General features: G+C 38.2%; 1 protein-coding gene across 2 annotated transcripts; it reads right to left on the bottom strand.

The window, feature by feature from the left end:
• Positions 1–5,174: 5,174 nt before the first annotated feature.
• Positions 5,175–21,668, bottom strand: LOC103698308 (pentatricopeptide repeat-containing protein At4g21705, mitochondrial). 2 transcript variants are annotated; one of them, XM_039120252.1, is made up of 3 exons: positions 21,532–21,668; positions 21,029–21,451; positions 5,175–6,525 (listed from the first exon to the last, which is right to left on the bottom strand). In XM_039120252.1, the coding sequence occupies exons 2-3, from the start codon at positions 21,311–21,313 to the stop codon at positions 5,284–5,286; spliced, it is 1,527 nt and encodes a 508-aa protein (XP_038976180.1). In that variant the 5' UTR covers positions 21,314–21,451; positions 21,532–21,668; the 3' UTR covers positions 5,175–5,283. The 2 variants fall into 2 exon arrangements, with proteins under 2 accessions (XP_038976180.1, XP_038976181.1); XM_039120253.1 differs by having other exon boundaries at positions 21,029–21,498; positions 21,594–21,631.
• Between the last annotated feature and the right edge of the window lie 1,060 nt (positions 21,669–22,728).

Here is a 22,728-nt window from a genome sequence, read left to right as displayed (position 1 = left end):
AAATCACCCCAAAAATATGCACGAAAATCCAAATACAATAGGAAAGTTGGCCTTCCCATGAATGCTTCTTGTCATGTGATTTGGACTTTCCAAAGTGTTGTCTTCAGGTTGGACTCAAAGCATCTTCACCCAATTGTATGAAAGTGACCCAATTAGGTGCAGCCTCTATCTCACGTTGGTCTTCTTTTCCTTTGATTTTTATGATCAGGCTTTCCAAAGCTTGTTTCATACTCTTAGTCCTGGCCCTAATCATAGGACCTTCAATTCCATGCAAAGGATCTTTAGATAGGCTGGTTGTATCTCTATCATTTATTCGACTTTAGTTCGAGAGCGGAAAACTTCTTTTCCACTGCACATACTGCTCCGGCCGAGGTATTAAGAATTCAGTCTCATAAATCACATAAGACCACTCCTTATTTACCAAGGTCGATAGATTCCATGTAGATGCACACTCTACTCCTACAATGAACCTACTGCAGCCAATCTACACCACCCATATGGCTAGAGATCATGTATATGTGTAGTCAAACTACAGCATCTCACTATGAATAGCCGAAGCACCGCAGGCCAAAAGACCAGTCATACTACTGCAACATCAAGTAAGTCACGACGAGTGGATAGACATCCAAATGACTTCTTGCTTTGGTCACGCTCTGTACCCTTGTTCTCTAACAAGCACCTGCACATCACTCCAGTGTTCCTACACTGTGGACTCGAGACTCCTCTATCCAAAAGGATAGTGATATGTGCACTAATCTCATCAGATCAATCACCGTCCTTGTGATGATCCATCAATCAGGAGAATTTAGGAATTAATCATCAATGACACATGGCTCAAATTCTCAACTCTTGAAAATATGCATCATCATCTTATTAATTTTTTGGAGAATTCATAAACATATACACAATATGAATAAAAAAGATGCCCATTATTATTCTATAATAATAAAGTCAAGTACAATACTATATCTCAGAATAAATTATGTGTCAGCTAGATTGGCTTCTAGGATATACATCTAACAAGAAGTATCATGCTAGCATCAATAAGCTTCATAAGCTGGCAGCTTTCAAAGATGGAGATTTGGTGTGGATTCATTTTCAAAAGGAGCATTTTTAACTGGAAAGTATGGGAAGCTAATGCCTCAAGCTGATGGTCCATTCAAGGTATTACGATGTATTGGGGAGAATACTTACAAGGTTGAACTTTCAGGAGACTATGGTATTTCAACTACATTCAATGTATCTAACTTGTCCCCTTATCATTGAGATGAAGATGAAGCTGGTCCAGACTTGAGGACGAGTCTTTTTCAATCGGGAGAGCATGACATGGGTGCCTAAAGAGAGTCTTTTCAACTTGGGGAGCCAAAAAGAATTTTTTCTATGGCAATTTATTTTTGGTTTATGCCTAAGCAAAGGCAAATTTTGGGACGCCTAAATATGGTCTTTTTTTCCTCACATTTAGGACTCTTATGGAATGCCAATATATGATATTTTTCTTTCTTATGGGATGCCTACTTAGGAAATAACTATTTATAGCAATTTATCTTTCTTCCTAAGTTTCGGATTAATTGTAATTGCTTAAAAAGTATTCCAAACGTGCCTATATAAATGCATGCCCTATGTTTTATTTTTGGAAAAGAATTTAATTCGAGTTTGTATGAATTAGGAAATTAAGCCTTTGGCTTGTTTTTCTTCTTTTGGATGTTCTGTATCTCTAGGATTTTCTTTGGATGGTGAGTGTGTTCTTACTCTGTATCTCAGATAGATTGTCTATAAGGATCACCAGAACTCTATATTCTTAGGATAGATTTCTTTGGGTGGTGATTTTTTTTTCCATCAAACTCTATATCCCTTGGGTGGATTCCTTTGGGTGGTGAATTTTTATTTATCCATTGTTCTTGTTCTTGGAAATTTTTGGATTTACCACTATTCTCAAATTTTTGGTTGGTGCTGGAGTGTTCGTTATTGTCTTTCTCTTCTATTTTTTCCGGCATCACTCCTTCTTCTTCTTCTTCTTCTCCTCCTCCTCCTCCTCCTCCTCTTCCTCCTCCTTCTTCTCCTTCTTCTTCTTCTTCTACTTCTTTTGCATCTCCTTCTCCTTCTACCTCTTCGCTCTCCTTCTTCTTCTTCTCCTTCTACTTCTTCCTCTTCTTCTTCTTCTTCTTCTACTTCTTCCTCTTCTTCTCCTTCTTCTCCTTCTTTTTCTTCTTCATATTCTTCTTCTTCTTGTCTTCCTTCTTCTTCTTAGTTCTCTGATACGGGTGCTCAAGGAGAGTCTTTTTCAAACGAGAGAGCTAAAAAGAAATTTTATCTATGGTGATTTTAACATGAGTGCTTAAGGAGAGTCCTTTTCAATCAAGGGAGCCAAAAAGGAATTCCTTTTATGGCAATTTATTTTTGGTTTATGCCTAAGCAAAGATAAATTTTGGAACACCTAAATATGGTCTTTTTCTTTTTCCTCACATTTAGGGCTCTTATGGAACGCCAATATATGATATTTTTCTTTTTTATGGGATGCCTACTTAGAGAACACCTATTTATGGCACTTTGTCTTTCTCCCTAAGTTTAGAATTATTTGTAATTGCTTAGAAAGCATTCCAAACGTGCCTATATAAAAGCATGCCCTATGTTTTGTTTTTAGGGGGAGAACTTAATTCGAGTTTGAGTGAATTAAAAAAGTAAGCCTTTGGCTTGTTTTTCTTCTTTTGGGTGTTCTATATTTCTAGGCTTTTTTTAGCATAGTGAGCATGTTCTTGCTTTATATCTCAAGAAGATTGTCTGTAATTGGTGATCACTAGAGCTCTGCATCCCTAGGATGGATTTCTTTGGGTGGTGAGTTTTTTTTTTCATCAAACTCTGTATTGCTTAGGTGGATTCCTTTGGATGGTAAGTTTTTATCTATCCATTGTTCTTGTTTTGGAGATTTTGGGTTTACCACTATTTTCAAATTTTTAGTGGGAAATGGCTACCTTACTGACGAAGACTAACCTCCCACCACCCTTCACCTCCTCCCTCTCTCTATCTCTATCTCCCCTCTTTTTTCCCTCATCTCTCTCCCTCTCTCTCCTATAAGATGTCATGGCTGTGGCACATGCAGTTATCAAGGGGCAGAACACCTGCCTCTTCCTTCTCTCCTCCTTCGTCTCTCTCCCTCACAGACGAGCCCAATTCCTTTTTTCCCCGTGCCTCTAGCTCACTCTCTCTACCCTCTCTCTCTCTCTCTAGATCTTTATCTCATTCTTTCTCTCTATCTCTGTTTGCCTCTCTCTATCTTTCTCTACCTCTTTCTAGATCTCTCTCTCCCGCACACTTTATTTATTGCTACCTCGTTTTCTCTCTTGATATCTCTAACCCTTGAACCAAAACCCAGCTCACTCTCTCTCACCCCTATCTTGAGCCATCCTAAGGTCATCTCCCACATCACTTTTCCTCTCTTCCTATTTTTCTAATTAGAGCCAATTTGATTGTGTAAACTAGTTAGAGACCTACTTTACTATCTATAGATACTCTAGTGTTTAAAAGGTAGCTTTTACGTGTCTTAAGCTTTCTAGCCATGCTCTTACCTAGTAAAGTTCGTACATGGGAACAACAATGTTTCTAATCTAAAGGAGCGAGAGGAACTCTTTTACTTGAAGATTCGGGTGAAGCAGAGTATTATCAAAACTATTGTAGATGCTAAAAGCCAGAAGAATCTTATCTCTTAAAATTTAGCTCAGAAGTTGGGGTTAAAGTCCAAGTTTCATCCATATCCTTACCCTCTTGGTTGAATTTAAAAGAACTTCGAGGTGAAGATCATCAAGCAATGTACCTTCAAGTTCGCCATAATAGAGAGGTATATTAATGAGGTAACTTGTAAAGTAGTTCCTTTGGATATTTGCTAAGTTATCCTTAAGAGGCCATACCTTTGGATCGAGATACAGTCTTCTACCAACATTTGAAGAAGTATTGATTCATAAAGGATGGAAAGGAGTTTATGATCACTGCCTCCAAAACACAAGATAACATTGACCTTGCAGCTGCTGCCCAAACAAAGCAACTTGTTAATGCTTGCAACAAGTTTATGATGATAATACAAGAATCCGATACTACTTATGAGAGGCCAAGCCCTCATCCCTTGGCTCCACTAATCGATCTACCGAGATCAAGATCGAGGATGAGTCGTCCTAGTCATCGTCGACGATGAAGATGGCAATGAGCGCCCATATCACGAAGTCCAGATGCGGGAGCAAAGCAAGCGATTCATTGAGACCCAAAAGTAAAGAAAAGCCACGCCAGAAACCATCTTCGAACAAAAACTGTGGTTCAACCGCGATACAAGAAAGTAGGCCTGGATCCAAGAGAATCTTCAGACTCGATGTGAACCACTTCGGCTACTAAGAGTAGGGCTGGACAGAGTCCAAAAACAAAATTTGCCATATTAGAAAGTCAAGTCATGGGGCAAACTTCCAAAAGCCATAACTTGATCATATGATGTCCGATTGAAATTATTATTTTCTTACAATTAGGCAGCTTTTCGAAATCTAAAACTTTGGGCCAACCCCTAGAAGCTAAATTGAGATAAAATTTCATTTTTTGGGCCCTAAAATAGGCTAGTTAAACCAAAACTTTTCTTTTTAGAAAAATTTTTGACTCGACCTTATCTTCCAATCTGTAAAGAATTAGGCAAAGCGAAAGAGATAAAATTGATGTAGAAGTCAAGATTTACCTCCTATAGAGTTTTAATTTTTTTAAATTATTTTTACTAGTCATATTTAATTTTAGAGGACAATTCCTATTAGAACTAGAAAAGGAATTAGACTCAAATTCTAAAAAAGAGGATTTCACTAGTATTATAAATAGGACTTATGTACTTCAGTTTAGGAGATGTAGATCATCAATAAAAGAAAAAGGGATTTAAGCCCTACTTTTGGGATTCTTCCATCTTTCTCTAATTTTTTTTGAGAAATTCAAGTTAAGCAAGTTAAAAAAAATCTACCACCCACAAAATAAAACCTACCAAGACTTTTTAATAATCTATCATAAATGTACTGGAGTCTTCCATGCAGTATTACTTCCATTTCCAATGACATTTATCCTCCAGCTATATCAATTATGAACCTTGGAAGCGACCAATACTTAAAATAATCTTAGAAAAGCATGGAAAAATCAACTACCAACCTTGGAAGAGACCAATATTAAAAATAATCTAAAAGAAGCATGGAAAAATCAACTTAAAGCATGTCCTTTCTTATCTGATATCCTCCTTAAGATATAAATTCTTATTCATGAATAACAGGAGTAATTTTAACATATTGATCTTAGAATCTTCCTCGTCTCCTCATTCTGTTGTATTCCATTAGCTTCCATACTCTTTAAAAGGTCATCTACATCTCTCCCTGCTCTAACATTAGCCTTGATCAATGTGTGATACATATCCTGATCCATGGGCATTGCAATTTTTAATAAACCAATGAAAGTCTCAACATCCTTGATGCCATTGTCCCCTTCATTGTTGATATAATGCAGTATACTCTTAACCACCTTGGGGTTTGGTTGCCACCCTGCATTTGGAACATAAACACAAAGGGCATTCTTCATAAACTCGTATGCCTTGTCCAACTTGCCCTTCTCTGCATATCCAGTTGCGACAATTCCCCAACTATTTGCTGGTGGAGTCTTCCCTTTGTTTAAGAAATTATCAAGCATTGCCTCAGCCTTTTCTAGCAAACCCTTTTGCCGGTACCCAATAAGGAGAATGTTTGGAACACGAAAATCTAAAGCATTTCCACTTGATTCCCATTCCTTAAGCAACACTTCAGCTTCTTCCAACTCCCCAAGCTTCACCAACGCCCCAAGCATGGCCGTATAGTCCTTGTTGATAAATTTCTTGCAATTTAACTTCTGAAGTTCCCATAGCTTCTGCATCTTGGATTTCATTCCTAAATGTCCATAAAGGGAGATCAGATGGCTGTAGCCAAGCCCATTTTTTTTGTCCTGCTTTTCTTCTGCTTTTTGAAGTGCAGACACAGCCTTGTGAATAAGCCCTGCTTTTATATAGATGTTTGCAACCACAGCATACGTGTTCCAGTCAACGACAATCTGTGGCTGATGCTCCATCTCTTCTAGAACTTTCTCCATGCCATCAACATTACGCCTTGTGCCATAAGAATTTATGCAAATTCTGTAGCTGAAATTATCAGGTAAGACCCCATTATCCTTCATTTCAGCCAGAACAAGAGGAACCTTTTCATGCTGGCCAGTATTTGTGTAGAGGCACATGATATCATTGTAAGGCAGAGGGGAGGATGCTAAGCCCATCACTTTCATCTTATGCATATGGGACAAGGCCTTCTCAGTTAGGCGTTCTCTCACATAACAGTTCAAGAGCGCACCATATGTTTTTTCCGTCTTGTCTTTCTCATGCATGCCATTGAAATAGCTTTCAGCAGAGGCCAATCCATGAACTTCACCAATCAGATCAAGATGCACAGCATGGTCGCTTGGCATAAATGATACTTTGCCTTTATTTTTCATCCACTCGGAAACCTGTCCATGCATCGTTTTAGGCACACATGGAAACACTGAGAATTTTTGTGAGCAAAATAACAAAAGCTACAAAATAACTTATCTTAGCAATATCAAGGACCTCATTTTTCTCAGCACAACTTATGCAACAAGCCATAAACACAAAAACATGACATAGATAACCAAATTAACTATTTGTGAGGAAGCCGACTTTAACCACATAGGATGAAGGTGCAAATACTCAAGCTAAGTTCTTTGTTGAGCATGCTCTTCATCTTCCATGTCTTTAATAAAAAAAAATCAACTATATTCACTTTTCAATAACTACTATTTGATAATAAGATTAGAATACCAGTGTATTATTATATATATTCTAGTAGTACTGCAATGATGCCAGTACTAATACAACCAAGTGTACAATGTACCTCTCTTATGATAGGATACTTTATCATGTCAACCATACCAAAGCGTATTAGTGAGATTCATTACATTTTAGTTGTTGTGGAGACTGCCAGAGGTTTATTCAATGCTCTTGTGTTTAACTTGCCTTCTATCATATGTTCATTGAGGATACATGCATCCAAGTTACTCCTTTACATTATATTTTAAAATCTATTAAGTGACTAACTAACATGATTTTTACCTCAAAATATGGGTTAAATTGCTTTGTAATTTTGTTGTTTTACCAAATGAAGTGCTACTTATTTGTGTGCTTGATTTAATGCTATAGTGCACGTGCTTAGGAGTGAAAGAATAATGCCCTACAAGCCAATCGCAATCTGTATTGCGATAGGATTTTTTTTTATTTTCCAGCTCATGTACATGATATTTTATTATAAATGAAAAAGACATGATGTTTCATCATATGCTGCATCTTATATTTATGATGAACCCCATAGATTAGGGCAATGGTTTTATGACTATGATGAGATCATGCAAGTGAGATTTAAAATCCTAAAACCTTAATCTAAAATATTCTCAGTTGTTGGTATATTGAGTCGGGGATCAATGTTACCGGAAAGACTAGCACATCTTCTGTATGCTCGATGGAGAGGGTGATTGATCTCACAATCACTTGTGTCGAGATACTAATACAAAGATATGGGTGCTCATTAGAAAAAATGATTTCACTGAATTGACCTGCCAAGAGAATATCTTATGGAATCTTACTTACGTGTCAAAAGATGATTCTTTTAGTGGAAGTTGTGCAACTTGTCCTTTAACCTGAGACCATGTTGCCCAAGGTGACAAGCCAAGAGGGGGGGGTGAATCGGTTTTTCTTGATTTTCGATTCCTTAATTATATTAATTGATGAGTGAGTGATTTAGTTAATATAAATTAAGTGCAAGTAGTGAAGTTAGAACAATACACAATACAAACAACAAGAAGTATAGTGGTTCGGTGCTCTGCTATGCACCTACGTCCACTCCCCAAGCGACCCCTTGGGAATTCACTATAATTCCACGGATTACAGTTGGATTGTTTTCCGGGCTCACAATCCAAAAACCTTTACACTTGGTTTTCCGGGATCACCAAAAACCTGTGTTGGTTTTACGGGCTCACCAACAAACCTTCACCGTTGGTTTTACGGGTTCACCAACAAACCTACACCGTTGGTTTTACGGGCTCACCAACAAACCTTACAAGATTGTTAAGAAGAAGAAGGTTGAAACTCTTAAATGAGCAGATATAACAATTATAAGCTACAAAAAAGAGTTAGAATATAGTTATCGCTTTGACAAGGCTCTTCTCTTCTTTGTCAAGGAATGCTTCGCTCTTCAAGCATTGGTGGAGCTCTTAATGCCTTTTTTTATCTGCTCAACCACTTCCTTTTGACTCTTGAATGAAGCACCTCAATGAAGAATACTAGGGCTTTTTCTTTCTTGAGTAATCTTTGATTTTTATGCAAAGGATGACTTGTTATGATGAATAGTGTCATTATAAATACTTTTCCACATGTTTAGGTTACTCCCCATTAGTTAGATTTGAAAAACCATCCGTTACTAGCCGTTGGAAGGTCAAAAAGTACTTCTGCAGAACTAGCCGTTATGCATCTGCCCGTGCTAGGGTCGACTCAAACTTTTCTGGGATCGACTCAAACCACTGTTCATCATACTTGGAGTCGACTCAACTTCCACTGGGGTCGACCCAACTTTCACTGGGGTCGACTCCTGCTACAGCGGGGTCGGCCCTCTCAGGAATCACAGGACCTTGTATTTCAGCTATTTTTCACTGGGGTTGACTCAACTCTTTTTGGGGTCGACTCAAGCTATAATGGGGTTGACTCAAACATTCCTGGGGTCGGTTCCATCTGGGGTCGGCTCAAGAAAAGTTGGGGTCGGCCCTCTCAGTAAATTTCAGAGACTTGTTTTCTTGAGGCTTGAAGCTGGGGTCGACTTAAGGTTCTTTGGGGTCGGCTCCGCTCCTAAGGTCGACTTAAGCATACTTGGGGTCGACTCCACTACTGTTCATCCGTGCCATTTTCGCAGAGGTGTGCCTGATGGTTTCATGATGTGCCAGGGTCGACTCCACCTATGTTGGGGTCGACTCATTCCACATTTTGCTGCATCTTAAGGTTAGACTCATCCATACAATCAATGAAATATATTTCAAGTAATTTTGAATGTATGCCATGGTAGTGCTACATACTCTTAATAATGAAAATTACTATTTTGCCCTTAAGAGTACATTTCACTTGAAACTTTGCTGAATTAGAATTTGGAATTCTCTATCCCTTTTCTATTACAAATTTTATCTCATTATTAATTATTGAAAGACATCTTGATGTCATTCTTCTAATGTATCGAGAGTGTCGAACTCAGTAATAATGTATCACGTTAACTTGTAGTACTTAAGTAGATATTTCCTCAATGGTTGTGTTAATCATCAAAATAACACTATCATCCTCAATCTCCCCCTTTTTGATGATTACAAAATATTGAATATGAGCAGATTGATACTTATCTTAAAATTAGAAGATTTGTTTTAGAATAGCTCAGGTTGCTGAATTTCAGCTTTTCAAATTTGAAAGTGATGACTCCCCCTCTTTCATCCAAATATTGCCAATTAGAACTTTTGATTTTCTCCCCCTTTCTTTTGTATTTGGTTAAGGATGAAACTTCAAAAATTTGAGATAAAGCAAGAGTTTCAGGTTATGTATCGAGGCATGAGAGGTATGTGCCAAATTCTGAAATTTTGATTAAAAATTTAGACTTTAAAATTTTCATTGTTACATATTGCTCCCCTTAAGTGAATATTATCTCTTACTATAATTTTCAAACTTATTTGTCCCTTTATATTTCAACTTCTTTCTTTTCTTACTTCTTCCCCTTTTTGTTATCATCAAACAAGTGTATGGCAATAGATAAATAGAAGCAGTAAATAATAAATATTCAAATTTCATTGATCAAAATGGAACATTGTAGTATATTAATGCTAAAAATACAATGTTCTTCAATCAAAGTACAAAGGACATCAACAAAGCAAAATGCATATGAGAGCTAGATAAATCCTAGGCACTAATCATAATGCTAACATCAGCCTAGGGGGTATCTAAGGGCTGTGATCTAGTCCTCATCCTCCTAGCATAAGTGGCGAGGAAAGGTCGAGCCTGATGGGACTGAGTCTGGCGTGGACCTCGCTGAGTTGGATGACTCTGTGCCGAATCCTCCGACTCAGTTGCTCAGGGCACAGATGGACCATGAGCCTCTCTCTCTCTGTAATGCTCCCACCTGCTCTCTGAGATCTCTAATCTCAGCAGTCATAATGTCCATCCTGCTTGTCAATCCGTCAGAGAGAGTCCTCACCTGAGCTGACACAAGCTCAGTCATTCTACTCCAAAACTCCTCTGTGCACCCCGTGGGTATGGATGACAACGGTCCAGCCTCTGAAGGTGCCGTAGGATGATCCTCAGGTACCTCAGCCTCAGGGATGGGGTCTCTAACCTCTGGTGCATCACCCTCCGGTGCATGTATCCCTGCTCCTCCACGCACCCACTGCCCGTTCACCTTCTCATAACCCATACGAACTAGGGACCGTGCAGTGTAAGTGTCAGTGAATAATAGATGCCTAGAGATCTCTCCCGCCACAGATATGTCATGCTGTCGGAAGACCAGGGTGAGTATCATACCATAGGGCAGGAAAACTCTCGATTTGCAGATAGCCTCTCTCATCTGCCTGATCATCATAGCTGGGAGGTTCAGGGAATGCCCTGAATGACGTGCTCCATAATAACCAAATCTCGCTCAGATATGTGATCAAATCTCCCACTCTTCGAAAATAAAATCCGCCCTATGAAGTTGTGCAACAACCTCATCTCAGCTGATAGAGAGCTAGCTATCACATTTTCGGAGTACTCAAAATCATCTCTCTCAAAGATCAACTGTAGAGCTCTCAACTTGCTCTCCGATCTTTCTGGAATTGTACCTTCGCAGGGGAGATGAAGCAACTCACTCAAACTTTCTTCCGAGACCCTAACCCTTACTCCTCGGACCTCAGACACAAGCCCTCCCGGTCCAACTTTTAGGAAGGCGTAGAACTCACGAACCAAGCCCGGATAGGTCACCAAATCTAGGGAGCAAAGATACTCCCATCCTTGCCTTTGGATCCAATCCCCCAAACGGAACCCTTCTTGATCCAAAAATTCGGAGTGGATCCTTCTTCCCGTGGTAACCGGTCTCCCCACATATTTTGCAAGTTGAACTGAAGGGGAGGGAGGAGGAGGAGGCTCTACACGTGTCTCACCTTGTGGGGGCACTGTAGAAGAATCTCTAGCATGTCTATTTATAAGGGTTGACCGTGAAACTCTCCCGGATCTCTTAGCAACGGCTCGCTTGGGTCCCATTTTCACAAATGCTTCCTTAGGTCTTGATCCAACGGCTTGGGGATGCAATCTTCTACTGTTTGGAGATGATTGGAAGAGATTGGAGAGTGAAAAATAGGATTTTAGGAAGAGCACAAAATGAAACAGTGCCCTAGAGTAGCTCATGGGTCCCTTTTAAAAGTGGGGTCCCATCGTTGGGTCGACCCCAGTTTCTGCTAGGGTCGACTCAACGTGGGGTCGACCCCATTCTGGCTTAGGTCGGCCCTAGTTCAGGCCAAATTTTTTTTTTTTTTAAATTCTTCCTTTCTTCCAATCCTTGCCAAATCTTTGTGGAACATTGATATGTGAGTAAGGAATCTAGAAATGAATAATTTTACTCATGTTTCATGGGATTTTTAAAATAAGAGAGGAGTATCATAAGGCAACTTGTTCCTTCCATTTTCTTTCAATCAAAGGGATCACATATGCCTAATTCCCTCCTAAGCATGCAAAATCTATTTTCACTTAAAGGTTTTGTGAATATGTCAGCTAATTGTTTTTCGGTACATACATGCTCAATACATATGTTCCCATTTTGCACATGATCTCTAATGAAATGATATCTTATTTCAACGTGCTTGGCTTTAGAGTGCTGAACCGGATTTTTGGTAAGGTTAATGGCACTAGTGTTATCACACTTTATAGGAATGTTGTCTAATTTAATTCCATAGTCCTCTAGTTATTGCTTAAGCCATAGTACTTGAGCACAGCAACTTCCGGCAGCTATATACTCAGCCTCAGCCGTTGACAATGCTACTGAATTTTGTTTTGAGAAAAAGTGTTTTATCTACATTTCCTCTACTAAAATCATTATTTAGCAGAAATTTGCTTAATCGATCATACCAAGCCCTAGGTGCTTGTTTCAATCCATATAATGCCTTATGTATCTAAACACATGATTTGGCAATTCATGATTCTCAAAACCAGGAGATTGCTCTACATATACTTCTTCCTCTATATAACCATTTAAGAAGGCACTTTTTACATCCATTTGATACAATTTGAAATCCATGAAGCATGCAAAAGCTAGAAGTAATCTAATAGCTTCTAATCTGGCTACGAGAGCAAATATTTCCTCAAAATCTATCCTTTCTTCTTGATTGTATCTCTTAGCTACAAGTCTAGCTTTATTTCTTATAACTACCCCATTTTCATTTAATTTATTTCTAAAGACCTATTTTGTTCCAATTACAGAATTATGTTTTGGTCTCTCAGTTAATGTCCATACATTGCTTCTTTTGAATTGATTTAATTCTTCTTGCATAGCATTTATCCAATTTATGTCTTTTTCAGCTTCTTCATAATTCTTAGGTTCTATTTGTGAAACAAAAGCAAGATAGTCATTTATATTTCTAAGAGAGGATCGAGTTCTTACCCCTTGAGATGGATCACCAATGATTAAGTCTTTAGGATGCCCATATGCGTACCTCCATCCCTTTTGCAAGTTTTGAGATTGTGGTGGTACATGATCATCTTCGTTTTCTTGATTTGGTACGTCATTAAGATTCAATTTTTCGAACTCAAAAATTTCTGCATCATCATGAGAAGTATTTTCTCTCCTAGGAGACTCACTATCAGACTCATCAAAAATGATATGAATTGACTCTTCAACTACAAGAGTTCTTTTGTTGAATACTCTGTATGCCTTGCTAGATGTAGAGTATCCTAAAAAGATACCTTCATCTGACTTGGCATCAAATTTATTTAGATCCTCCTTGCCATTGTTTAAAATGAAACATCTACATCCAAATACTCTAAGATATTTAGCAGTTGGCTTCCTATTCTTCCAAAGTTCATAAGGAGTTTTCTTGGTTATAGGTCGTATTAAAACACGATTTAAAATATGGCAAGCAGTACTTACAGCTTCAGCCCAAAAGTACTTTGGAAGATTTGACTCACACAACATCGTGCGTACCATCTCTGCCAAGGTCCTATTTTTTCTTTCAACAACCCCATTTTGTTGAGGCGTTCTAGATGCTGAAAATTGATGGGAGATACCATTTTCATTATAAAATTCTTCAAAGTATTGATTTTCAAATTCAGTTCCATGATCACTTCGAATCGCAATTAAGATGAGCTTCTTTTCAGTTATGATATTTTTATAATATTTCAAGAATGCTGAAAATGCTTCATTCTTATGTGCAAGAAATGAAACCCATGTATATCTTGAGAAATCATCTACTATGACTAGTCCATACTTTTTCCCTCCTAGACTTGCAGTTCTAGTAGGCCTAAATAGATCCATGTGTATGAGTTCAAAGGGCATAGTGGTTGATACTATATTCTTTGATTTGAAGGATGATTTTGTTTGCTTTCCCAATGAGCATGGTTCACAGATTTTGTCTTTTTCAAAGATTAATTTTGGCACATTTTTTATCAGATCCTTCTTGACTAGTTTTGATATTAAGTCCATACTAGCATGTCTTAGTCTACGGTGCCAAAGCCAACTTGTTTCACTTTTTCTTTCTTCATTAGTAATTAAGCATAATCCATTTTTCTTGCCTAAATCATGAAGATGTACCATATAAATATTTCCATGCCTATGTCCCATAAGTACAATGCTATTATCTTTTGAATTTGTAATTCGTATACTGAAGCTTCAAATGTGACTTTGAGACCATTAATTCATAGGTTATTACAAAATTGACTTATGCTAAGCAAGTTATGTTTCAGACCATTAACTAATAAAACATTTTCTATAAATATGGATGGAGTAATATAGATTTTACCCTTTCCAATGATAAGTCCTTTTCCATTGTCTCCATAGGTTACCACTCCACCCTCCTTAGATTCCAAGATGACAAATTGTTCTATGTCACCTGTCATGTGTCTTGAACAGCCGCTATCTAGATACCATCGTTTATCCCTCTTATTAGCTGTAAGACACTCCTGCAATCAAAGTCAAGAATGTGCTTTAGGTACCCAAACCATGTTGGGTCCTTTAAGGTTAGTACTTGGTGTTCCTTTTGGAACCCAAATTTTTTTGGACTTTAGCTTACTTTTATCACTCAATTTGTTATAGCTAGGCTTTCTAAGATTGCATTCATATGCTTTGGGTCCTACTTTGTTGCAGTAATGACAAGTTATATTTTCAATTTTGGCTTTCACAAATATGTTTTTTAAGTATTTTTGCTTCCTATTTGTTTTATATCCCAAACCAGCCTTATTATATACAGCTTTTTGACTATTAAGAATCATATTTAATTTAGTTGAAATAAGTGTAAACTTGTCCACTAAGGATTTGTATTTTTCTGCATCCTTTTTTAGCTTGACATTTTCAGCAATTAGATTTTTGGTTTCATTTGTGAACCTCCTACTTAATGTTTCATAGTTATTAGATAGTTTCAGCTTATCTTTGATAAGAAATTGATTTTCATCTTTTAGAACTTTATTTTTATTGATTAGCTTTTTTGTTCTCCATCAGTTCTAAAAATGCATCATGTAACTCTTCTACTGAAAAATCACATTCAAGTTCAGAATCTACCTCATTGTCATTGGCCATGTAGCAGATTTGGGCCGTCTCTTGTTGATCTTCCTCTTCCGAACTTGACTCCTCACTTTCACTCTATTCAGCCATGAGGTTCCTTTTTTTAAGTTTTCTTGCCATCCATTTCAATTCCGAGCAATCTATCTTGAAGTGCCCGAGCTTGTTACACTCATAGCATATTGGCACTTATTTTTTCTTTTCCTTTTCTTTTTCCTTTTTCCGGCTTGAGCTACATCTTATGAAAGATTTTCTTTTATGGAATTTCTTTTTACCTTTCATGAATTTTCTGAATTTTTCTTGCAAGCATTGCCATTCCTTCTTCATCATATTCCTCCTCATTATCGGACTCCTCTAATTCAGTTTTCTGCTTTGGAGTTGTAGACTTCAAGGCAATGGTCTTCCTTTTCTTAACCTCCTCTTCTGAGTTTTGTTTCATGGTCAGCTCATAGGTCATGAGTGATCCTAGAAGTTCTTCCAATTGCAGTGTATTGAGATCCTTTGCTTCTTGAATTGCAGTTACTTTGGCCTTCCAAACTCTTGGTAGAGACCTGAGAATTTTTCGCACTAGTTCAGAGTTAGCATAAGACTTTCCTAAACTCTTTAGTCCATTTATGATTTCAGTGAACGGGTGAACAATTCAGTTATGGACTCAGTAGATTCCATTTTAAATAATTCATACTTATGTACTAATATATTTATTTTTGACTCTTTGACTTGATTAGTTCCTTCATGTGTGACCTCTAGTTTATCCCAAATTTCTTTCGCGGAGATGCATGTGGATATTCTATTAAATTCACTTATATCTAGTGAGCAGTAAAGTACATTAATTGCTTTAGCATTTAATTGTGCAAGTCTTCTATCACTCTCATTCCAATCCATTTCAGGCTTAGGAATGATTGTGCCCTCTATACTAACTATGGGTGTGTGTGGCCCCCTAGTTACGATGTTCCACATGTCATAGTCTAGTGCTTGAATGAATATCCTCATCCTAGCTTTCCAATAAGTATAATTAGTGCCGTTAAACAATGGTGGTCTATTTGTGGATTGTCCCTCGCTAATAGAACATCCTACTTGGGTTGTCATGATCTTTGACTCTTGATCGTAAGATCAACAAATACTATGAAAGCACCTTGCTCTGATACCACTTCCTTTTGACTCTTGAATGAAGCACCTCAATGAAGAATACTAGGGCTTTTTCTTTCTTGAGTAATCTTTGATTTTTATACAAAGGATGACTTGTTCTGATGAATAGTGTCATTATAAATACTTTCCCATATGTTTAGGTTATTCCCCATTGGTTAGATTTGAAAAACTATCCGTTACTAGCCGTTGGGAGGTTAAAAAGTACTTCTGCAGAACTAGCCGTTATGCATCTGCCCGTGCTAGGGGCGACCCAAACTTTTCTGGGGTCGACTCAAACCACTGTTCATCATACTTGGGGTCGACTCAACTTCCATTGGGGTCGACCCAACTTTCACTGGGGTCGACTCCTGCTACAGCGGGGTCGGCCCTCTCAGGAATCACAGAACCTTGTATTTCAGCTATTTTTCACTGGAATCGACTCAACTCTTTTTGGGGTCGACTCAAGCTACAGTGGGGTCGACTCAAGCATTTCTAGGATCGGCTCCATCTGGGGTCGGCTCAAGAAAAGTTGGGGTCGGCCCTCTCAGTAAATTCCGGAGACTTATTTTCTTGAGGCTTGAAGCTGGGGTCGACTCAAGGTTCTTTGGGGTCGGCTCCGCTCCTGGGGTCGACTCAAGCATACTTGGGGTCGACTCCACTACTGTTCATCCGTGCCATTTTCGCAGAGGTGTGCCTGATGGTTCCATGATGTGCCAGGGTCGACTCCACCTATGTTGGGGTCGACTCATTCCACACTTTGCTGCATCTTAAGGTTAGACTCATCCATACAATCAATGAAATATATTTCAAGCAATTTTAAATGTATGCCATGGTAGTGCTACATACTCTTAACAATGAAAATTACTATTTTGCCCTTAAGAGTACATTTCACTTGAAACTTTGCTGAATTAGAATTTGAAATTCTCTATCCCTTTTCTATTACAAATTTTATCTCATTATTAATCATTAAAAGACATCTTGATGTCATTCTTCTAATGTATCAAGAGTGTCGAACTCAGTAATGATGTATCACGTTAACTTGTAGTACTTAATTAGATATTTCCTCAATGATTGTGTTAATCATCAAAATAACACTATCATCCTTAGACCACCATGGTATCTTGTGTACATGAATTTATATTTTGGTTCATACTCATTCATGACTAAAGTCGTGTACGGGGTCTTCTGGATATGGTGGATTGTGTATGAAGGTTGTGAGTAAGTCAACAAGGAATCAATCACTTCTAGTAAGAGAAAATCGCAACTTCCTTACGCTAATCGTATGAAAATTCAGAAAGTCTCTGATCAAAGCAGAATAAAAATTAGAAAGAGTTTCTAATATTTCATTATTCGAATTATCATTAGAATACTGAGAGAGAAATGAATATGTAATTGAGTTTGACATAGATCCATACTCATAAACATATTCGGAATGCAGCTTGATTGAAGAATTAAATTGCACGGTAACTTGCCACTGAAGGGTATATTTGGGTATTTCCACCAAATTTCATATTTTTCAAGTAGACATGATACGTTGCTAGACGTCAATCTTGTCTTGTAGATTTGATCGAATTAAAAAAATTAATTCGATCACTAATTAGAAAGAGTTCTAATTGTTAAGCTCGGATTTGCACAGTTTGGACCTAAATCGATTAGAAAAGTTCTAATTAAATCAGGTCAACTTGCATCCGGACCTACTACTGACTAGATATGGAACCCAATGGGTCACACACAAGAGAACTAATCAAGGATCTAATTAGATTAGATCATGTTTGCATAATGAACATGCTAGCACGTGTTGCAAACTCTAGCTTCTAATTCGAATTGGTTTCGAATCTGATTCTTGATTTGGATTGATCTAATTAAATTGGCTTTTTGGTTAAATTATATCCTAGTTTGGACTAACCAAAAGTTGGCACCTAATTGGCTTGGTTTGAACCCAATTGGATTGGATTTGATGGCGCCATGATTGGATTAGGATGAAAAGTCCATTTGGTTAAAGGACTCTAATCTATTTAACTACCTCTTCTTATCCTCATGCCCAAGATGAATGAGGCGCCATCTTTTATGGCTTTTAGATCACCATCAGCCATTGGATGAAGGGATAAGGATGAGAGGCGCCTCTTCCCTATTTTTTAGGCATGAGGAGCGTGTGGGGCATGTGCGGAATGTGGGGATTGGCGCCTCTTGATGAGGCACCTCTTCCTTCATGAGGCGTGAAGAATTTCACGCCAAGTGCACCCCCTCGCCAACTATAAATAGTTGGCATTTCCGGGTTCTACACAATCAATCCAATCCCTTCTTTCTTACATCTCTCTCCAAGGTTGTTCTAAATTAAGACAAAAGGTCTTCTTTAGGACAAAAGGCTTAGAAGGAGAATTAGGAAAGAAAAAGGCAATTAGAAAGAAGGAGAAGGAAGCCAAGAAAAAAGGGAGAAAGGCAAAGCACTTAGAAATGTTATTTTGCCTAGAAGCCAATTGAATTCTTTGGAAGAATTCAGCATCAAGAATCAAGTTCTTTAGGAGTTAGAATCTTAAAGCAAGTTCCCATATGGATCAATGTTGGAGGGTGAACACTCGGGCGCCTAGTAAAAATTCTGAATATTGGAATTAGCATTACAGGTATTCTTTTATTCCTACATTTATTTTATAAGTTTGATTGTTACCATTAAGATGATCTTGGTTTTAGGGTCTGATGTTACGGAATTTCATTATGAAAATTTATGAAATTCCGCGCTTTCGCTGCGCCCCTACATCATAGAATCCCTAACAAGGAGATGTTTAAACAACCGGAATACGTCTCTACTATGACTTGGGATATGGGATTTCTATAAAGGAGTCAGCTAACATTTTTGAAAGCACAAAGCCCATCTCCATGCCATAAAAAAGCAACTGGAAATGGTTTAGATGGGAGAAAAATTAATTAGAATTAACTGAATGTCACATCAATTAAAAAGGAAAAAAAGAACTTAAATGTATCACAAGAGTCATAAGTCAGACATCAAACTTTCAAAAATTTACAACATAGAATTAACAGAAAATTTATATGTTCTTTATTTAACTGATGGTAAAGAATGAAGAGACTGAGTCTAGAAATGTTAAGAAATATTTCCATGATAACCATGAAAGAGAAGTGACTAAGGTTCAAAAATATTTTTTATTTTAAGAATTGGCTTTATTTGATATTTATTAATAATTTTCTGGATTTTGATCATGTTAAGTTAGACTCTCCAACAATGCCCTTGTTCGTGTCCATTCACAACTGAAAATAGGTTTTTGCATCTATCTAGCTAGTAGTGTGTAGCAGAATGAATTTAGGTGCAGAAATGGGAAAGGAACGCTCTTGAAAAAAAAGGGTAAGGAAGCACTTAAGAGGAAAAAGATTTCAACAAGACTCCAAAGCAAATGTGGCACATAAGGTAGAAGATCTCAGGTACATACCTCTGTCGTACTTCAGAATACTAGTTGCATATATTTTGGCATTTTTCTCTATCTTTTGGTATAGATAGCACTATCTATAATAGGGATACGCATGCCAAAATGGCCGCCAACATGATTAGCAATACATTGATACTTACACAGAAAATTCTCCTTCACCAGCACTATTACCAAGTTATAATTTGTTATCAGCAATATTGCCAAGATCAAGAAGTTACTACATCTTTGTTTTCATGAGAAATGAAAATATGTTGAAATTGCACTAATAATGCTTCATATCGCCCAACAAGTGATTAGGTTTCCAACGTAATGCCAGTCATTAATGAAAAAATGAACCATTCTTCCATAAATATAAAATCTTGTAACTTTTCCCTATATAAATTAAGTCGATGGCATTTAATTGTCCAAGAAAATAGGTAGGTCCGTTATAATGCCCTAGGCCCGCTACTGTTGTCCAAATTCTGCCTATGAAATTGTTCCTTGACAACTTTAGTAAATTTGACTTTATCGGATGTCTTTGAAGACACAACTTAAATAAATCAGATTATTCTCCCCAAACTTTTTCCTCGCTGCTGCAACCCCAATGCAATCCAACTGCTCCCACCCCTCACCCACCACCACAAAGAAAACAAAACAAGAAAAAAATAAATTTTCAAATACCTTTGACATAGAGGGTCTCATGTGCTCACAACCTATAGTTCTTTTATTTGAATACTTGCAGCAGAACAAAACCAATCACCTATAAAAAGGGTAAAAATACATCGTGCCCAAAAAAGCACATGCACATGTTGTGTTTTTATTTGAATACTTGCATAGGTCATTATGGAATACAACCAAAAATAGTAAAGACTTTAATTATTTTTTGCAAAATACAGTATCTATAATCTACACAATCAGTGAATCACTAATGTAAAGGGCTACTCATCGTCTCAGCAACCTGGAACCTAGGAGGGATAGATTGGGAATAGACCTAAAGTTTTCTTTAGCTTTTTCCTTTTTTTTTCCTTTTTTTTCAAAAGAGTTGCTGCAGTAAAACTCCAATCCATGCCAATGCATTTGTCAGCCCAATCCTTTACCATTGCACCAAGTAATGGTCGCTTGGTGGATCATTAATCTAATTACACCGAAAGCAACCCAAACTAAGGGTGATACACTAGAAATTTTGATAATGAAACCCCAATAATTACGCAAGAATCATACAAAGCACATACTGATCCTCGTGTGATTTAGAGACACACCCACAAATCCACTAACTCACAATCCAAAGAGTAGCATTTGCATATCATGGAAAAGTGTTTACTGAAGATGAACTTTTAGATCTCCAAGATGTAGACACAAAGGAAACATTCTGAATGAAGTCAAACTTGCTTCCCTCACCTTCGTGCTCATGCTTATGATTTTTTTTTTAATGGAAGTGCTATTATGCTAAGTTGTGCCTTTTATTAGTCATGTACAGTGAAGAAGGAATTCGACGAAAGAGAGTAAAATTAGAGGAAGTGGATAGCTTCATAAGCAAAATATGTTTACTATATTGACGTTGCACATATAACTGGAGTGAGATATATTCTAAGAGGAAAAGAGACAAACATGTTAAGAGCGTCAGTTGAAGAGATGAACCTCAAGTGCTTGGTTGTACCTCCGGCGCTTCCGGAGTTCGCGAATGATGTTATGGAGCTCGACGAGGCGGACGCGATTCCTCTTCTCGACCCAGCGGTCGAGCTCCGGCGCGAGGCTGACGCTGGGATGGCCGAGCGGCCATATCATGGACTGGAGAGTTTGGCGAGGAGCTTTCTTCATGCAATAAGACCGGCTCGGCTGGAGACCGAAGGTTTCTGGGGACCGGAGACGGGCTTGGAAGGCTCTTCTCAGGCCACGAGCAAGGGAGAAGAGACCGGAGTCCATCGAGGGAAAGGGAGTTTCGGATTCTCGTATTCTGATGCTGAGAGGAACTATATCCACTCGCGAAAAGACAGCAGCGGATATTGAAATCTCGGCCTACCTAATAGTCGGGCTCTCCCGAGACTCAAATCCAATTACTCGCTGGAGCAAATCAGAAAAATTCAATTCAAGTTTTAATTCATTTCCTCCTGAAAATCATGTGAAAGTTATATATTAGTTACCTAGTGGTATCATTGCGATCAATCTGTTACTCATAAGATTTGATAGACAATTGCACATATACATGATAATTAGGACTGGAACGGATGAGGCTGGGCTACATAGAAGGCAGCCTAGGCTTTGTTTGGAAAAGTTTTAGCTTCAGGCATCCTTAAAAAGAATTTTCGGGCTATAGCAGGAGTCTAGCCTGAGCTCGAACCCAAGCCCAACCTAAAGCCTAAATGGGTGCGATCCAAATGAGCCTGACTTCCTTGAATGGCAATGACCGATGCAACAAAGGTAGGATGGTCAAGGAGGAGACCAATGCCATGGTGAAGAGGCGGAGGACCTAGACGAGGTGGCCATGAGAAGCAGACGAGGGTGCTGGTGAAAAAGGGGTCCAGTTGAGGGCGGGAAACTTGAACTTGAAGGGCGCCAATGGGGCTAATGGCAGGGGTGAGAGGGAGGGCACAATGGAGGAGGCGTTAAGCAGAAGACATTAGAGAAGTTGGGGGGTGGTGTAGGGGGATGTAGAGAGAGAGAGAGAGAGAGAGAGAGAGAGAGGGGTCGAAGTTGGGGATCTTGGGAGACAAGGTTCTTGCTGGTAATAGATTGAGGCTCGGTGGGGTAGTCGGAGTTGTTGGGCAGAGGCCTGCTCGAATATTGGAGGGAGGTCAAGCCAAGAAGGGAGAGGGAAGGTGGGAAGGAGGGAAGGGGAAGAGAGAGAGAAATTTCGAAAATGGTGTGGTGGTTCTTAATTTACATATTTCAATTATTAAAGATCTTTAATTATTTAAACTTTGTTAATAATTTAATTTAAGATACATAGATTATCACAAATGGTGTGGGTTCTTACTTCATATATTTCACATAGTAAGCATAGGATAAACTTGGGCCTTGGAATGTTAATTTAAATTTCATTTCTATTAGATTTATTTCATTCCATTATCCTGTATGCATCTATATGAATATGCATGTTTGTAAACATATGCATGCATAGTCATATAAATGGAGACATGTAAATAAGTGTTAGCCCTCCTCCATCCTGTTCCAGGTGCGCCGAGGAACTCAGTTGGCAGGCAAGGGATAACAAGTTCTAGTAGCACTGGAAGATTCATGTACGGGCATGACATTGTCATTGAATCGACCGAAAGAATAATGACCTAGAGGAAGGATAGAGAGTAGCGTGGCTTCAGATATCTAGTTCTTCAAGAACATTC

Source organism: Phoenix dactylifera, unplaced genomic scaffold (assembly GCF_009389715.1).
Source record: "Phoenix dactylifera cultivar Barhee BC4 unplaced genomic scaffold, palm_55x_up_171113_PBpolish2nd_filt_p 000763F, whole genome shotgun sequence".
NCBI lineage: Eukaryota > Viridiplantae > Streptophyta > Magnoliopsida > Arecales > Arecaceae > Phoenix > Phoenix dactylifera.
This window is presented reverse-complemented; position numbering and strand designations above follow the sequence as displayed.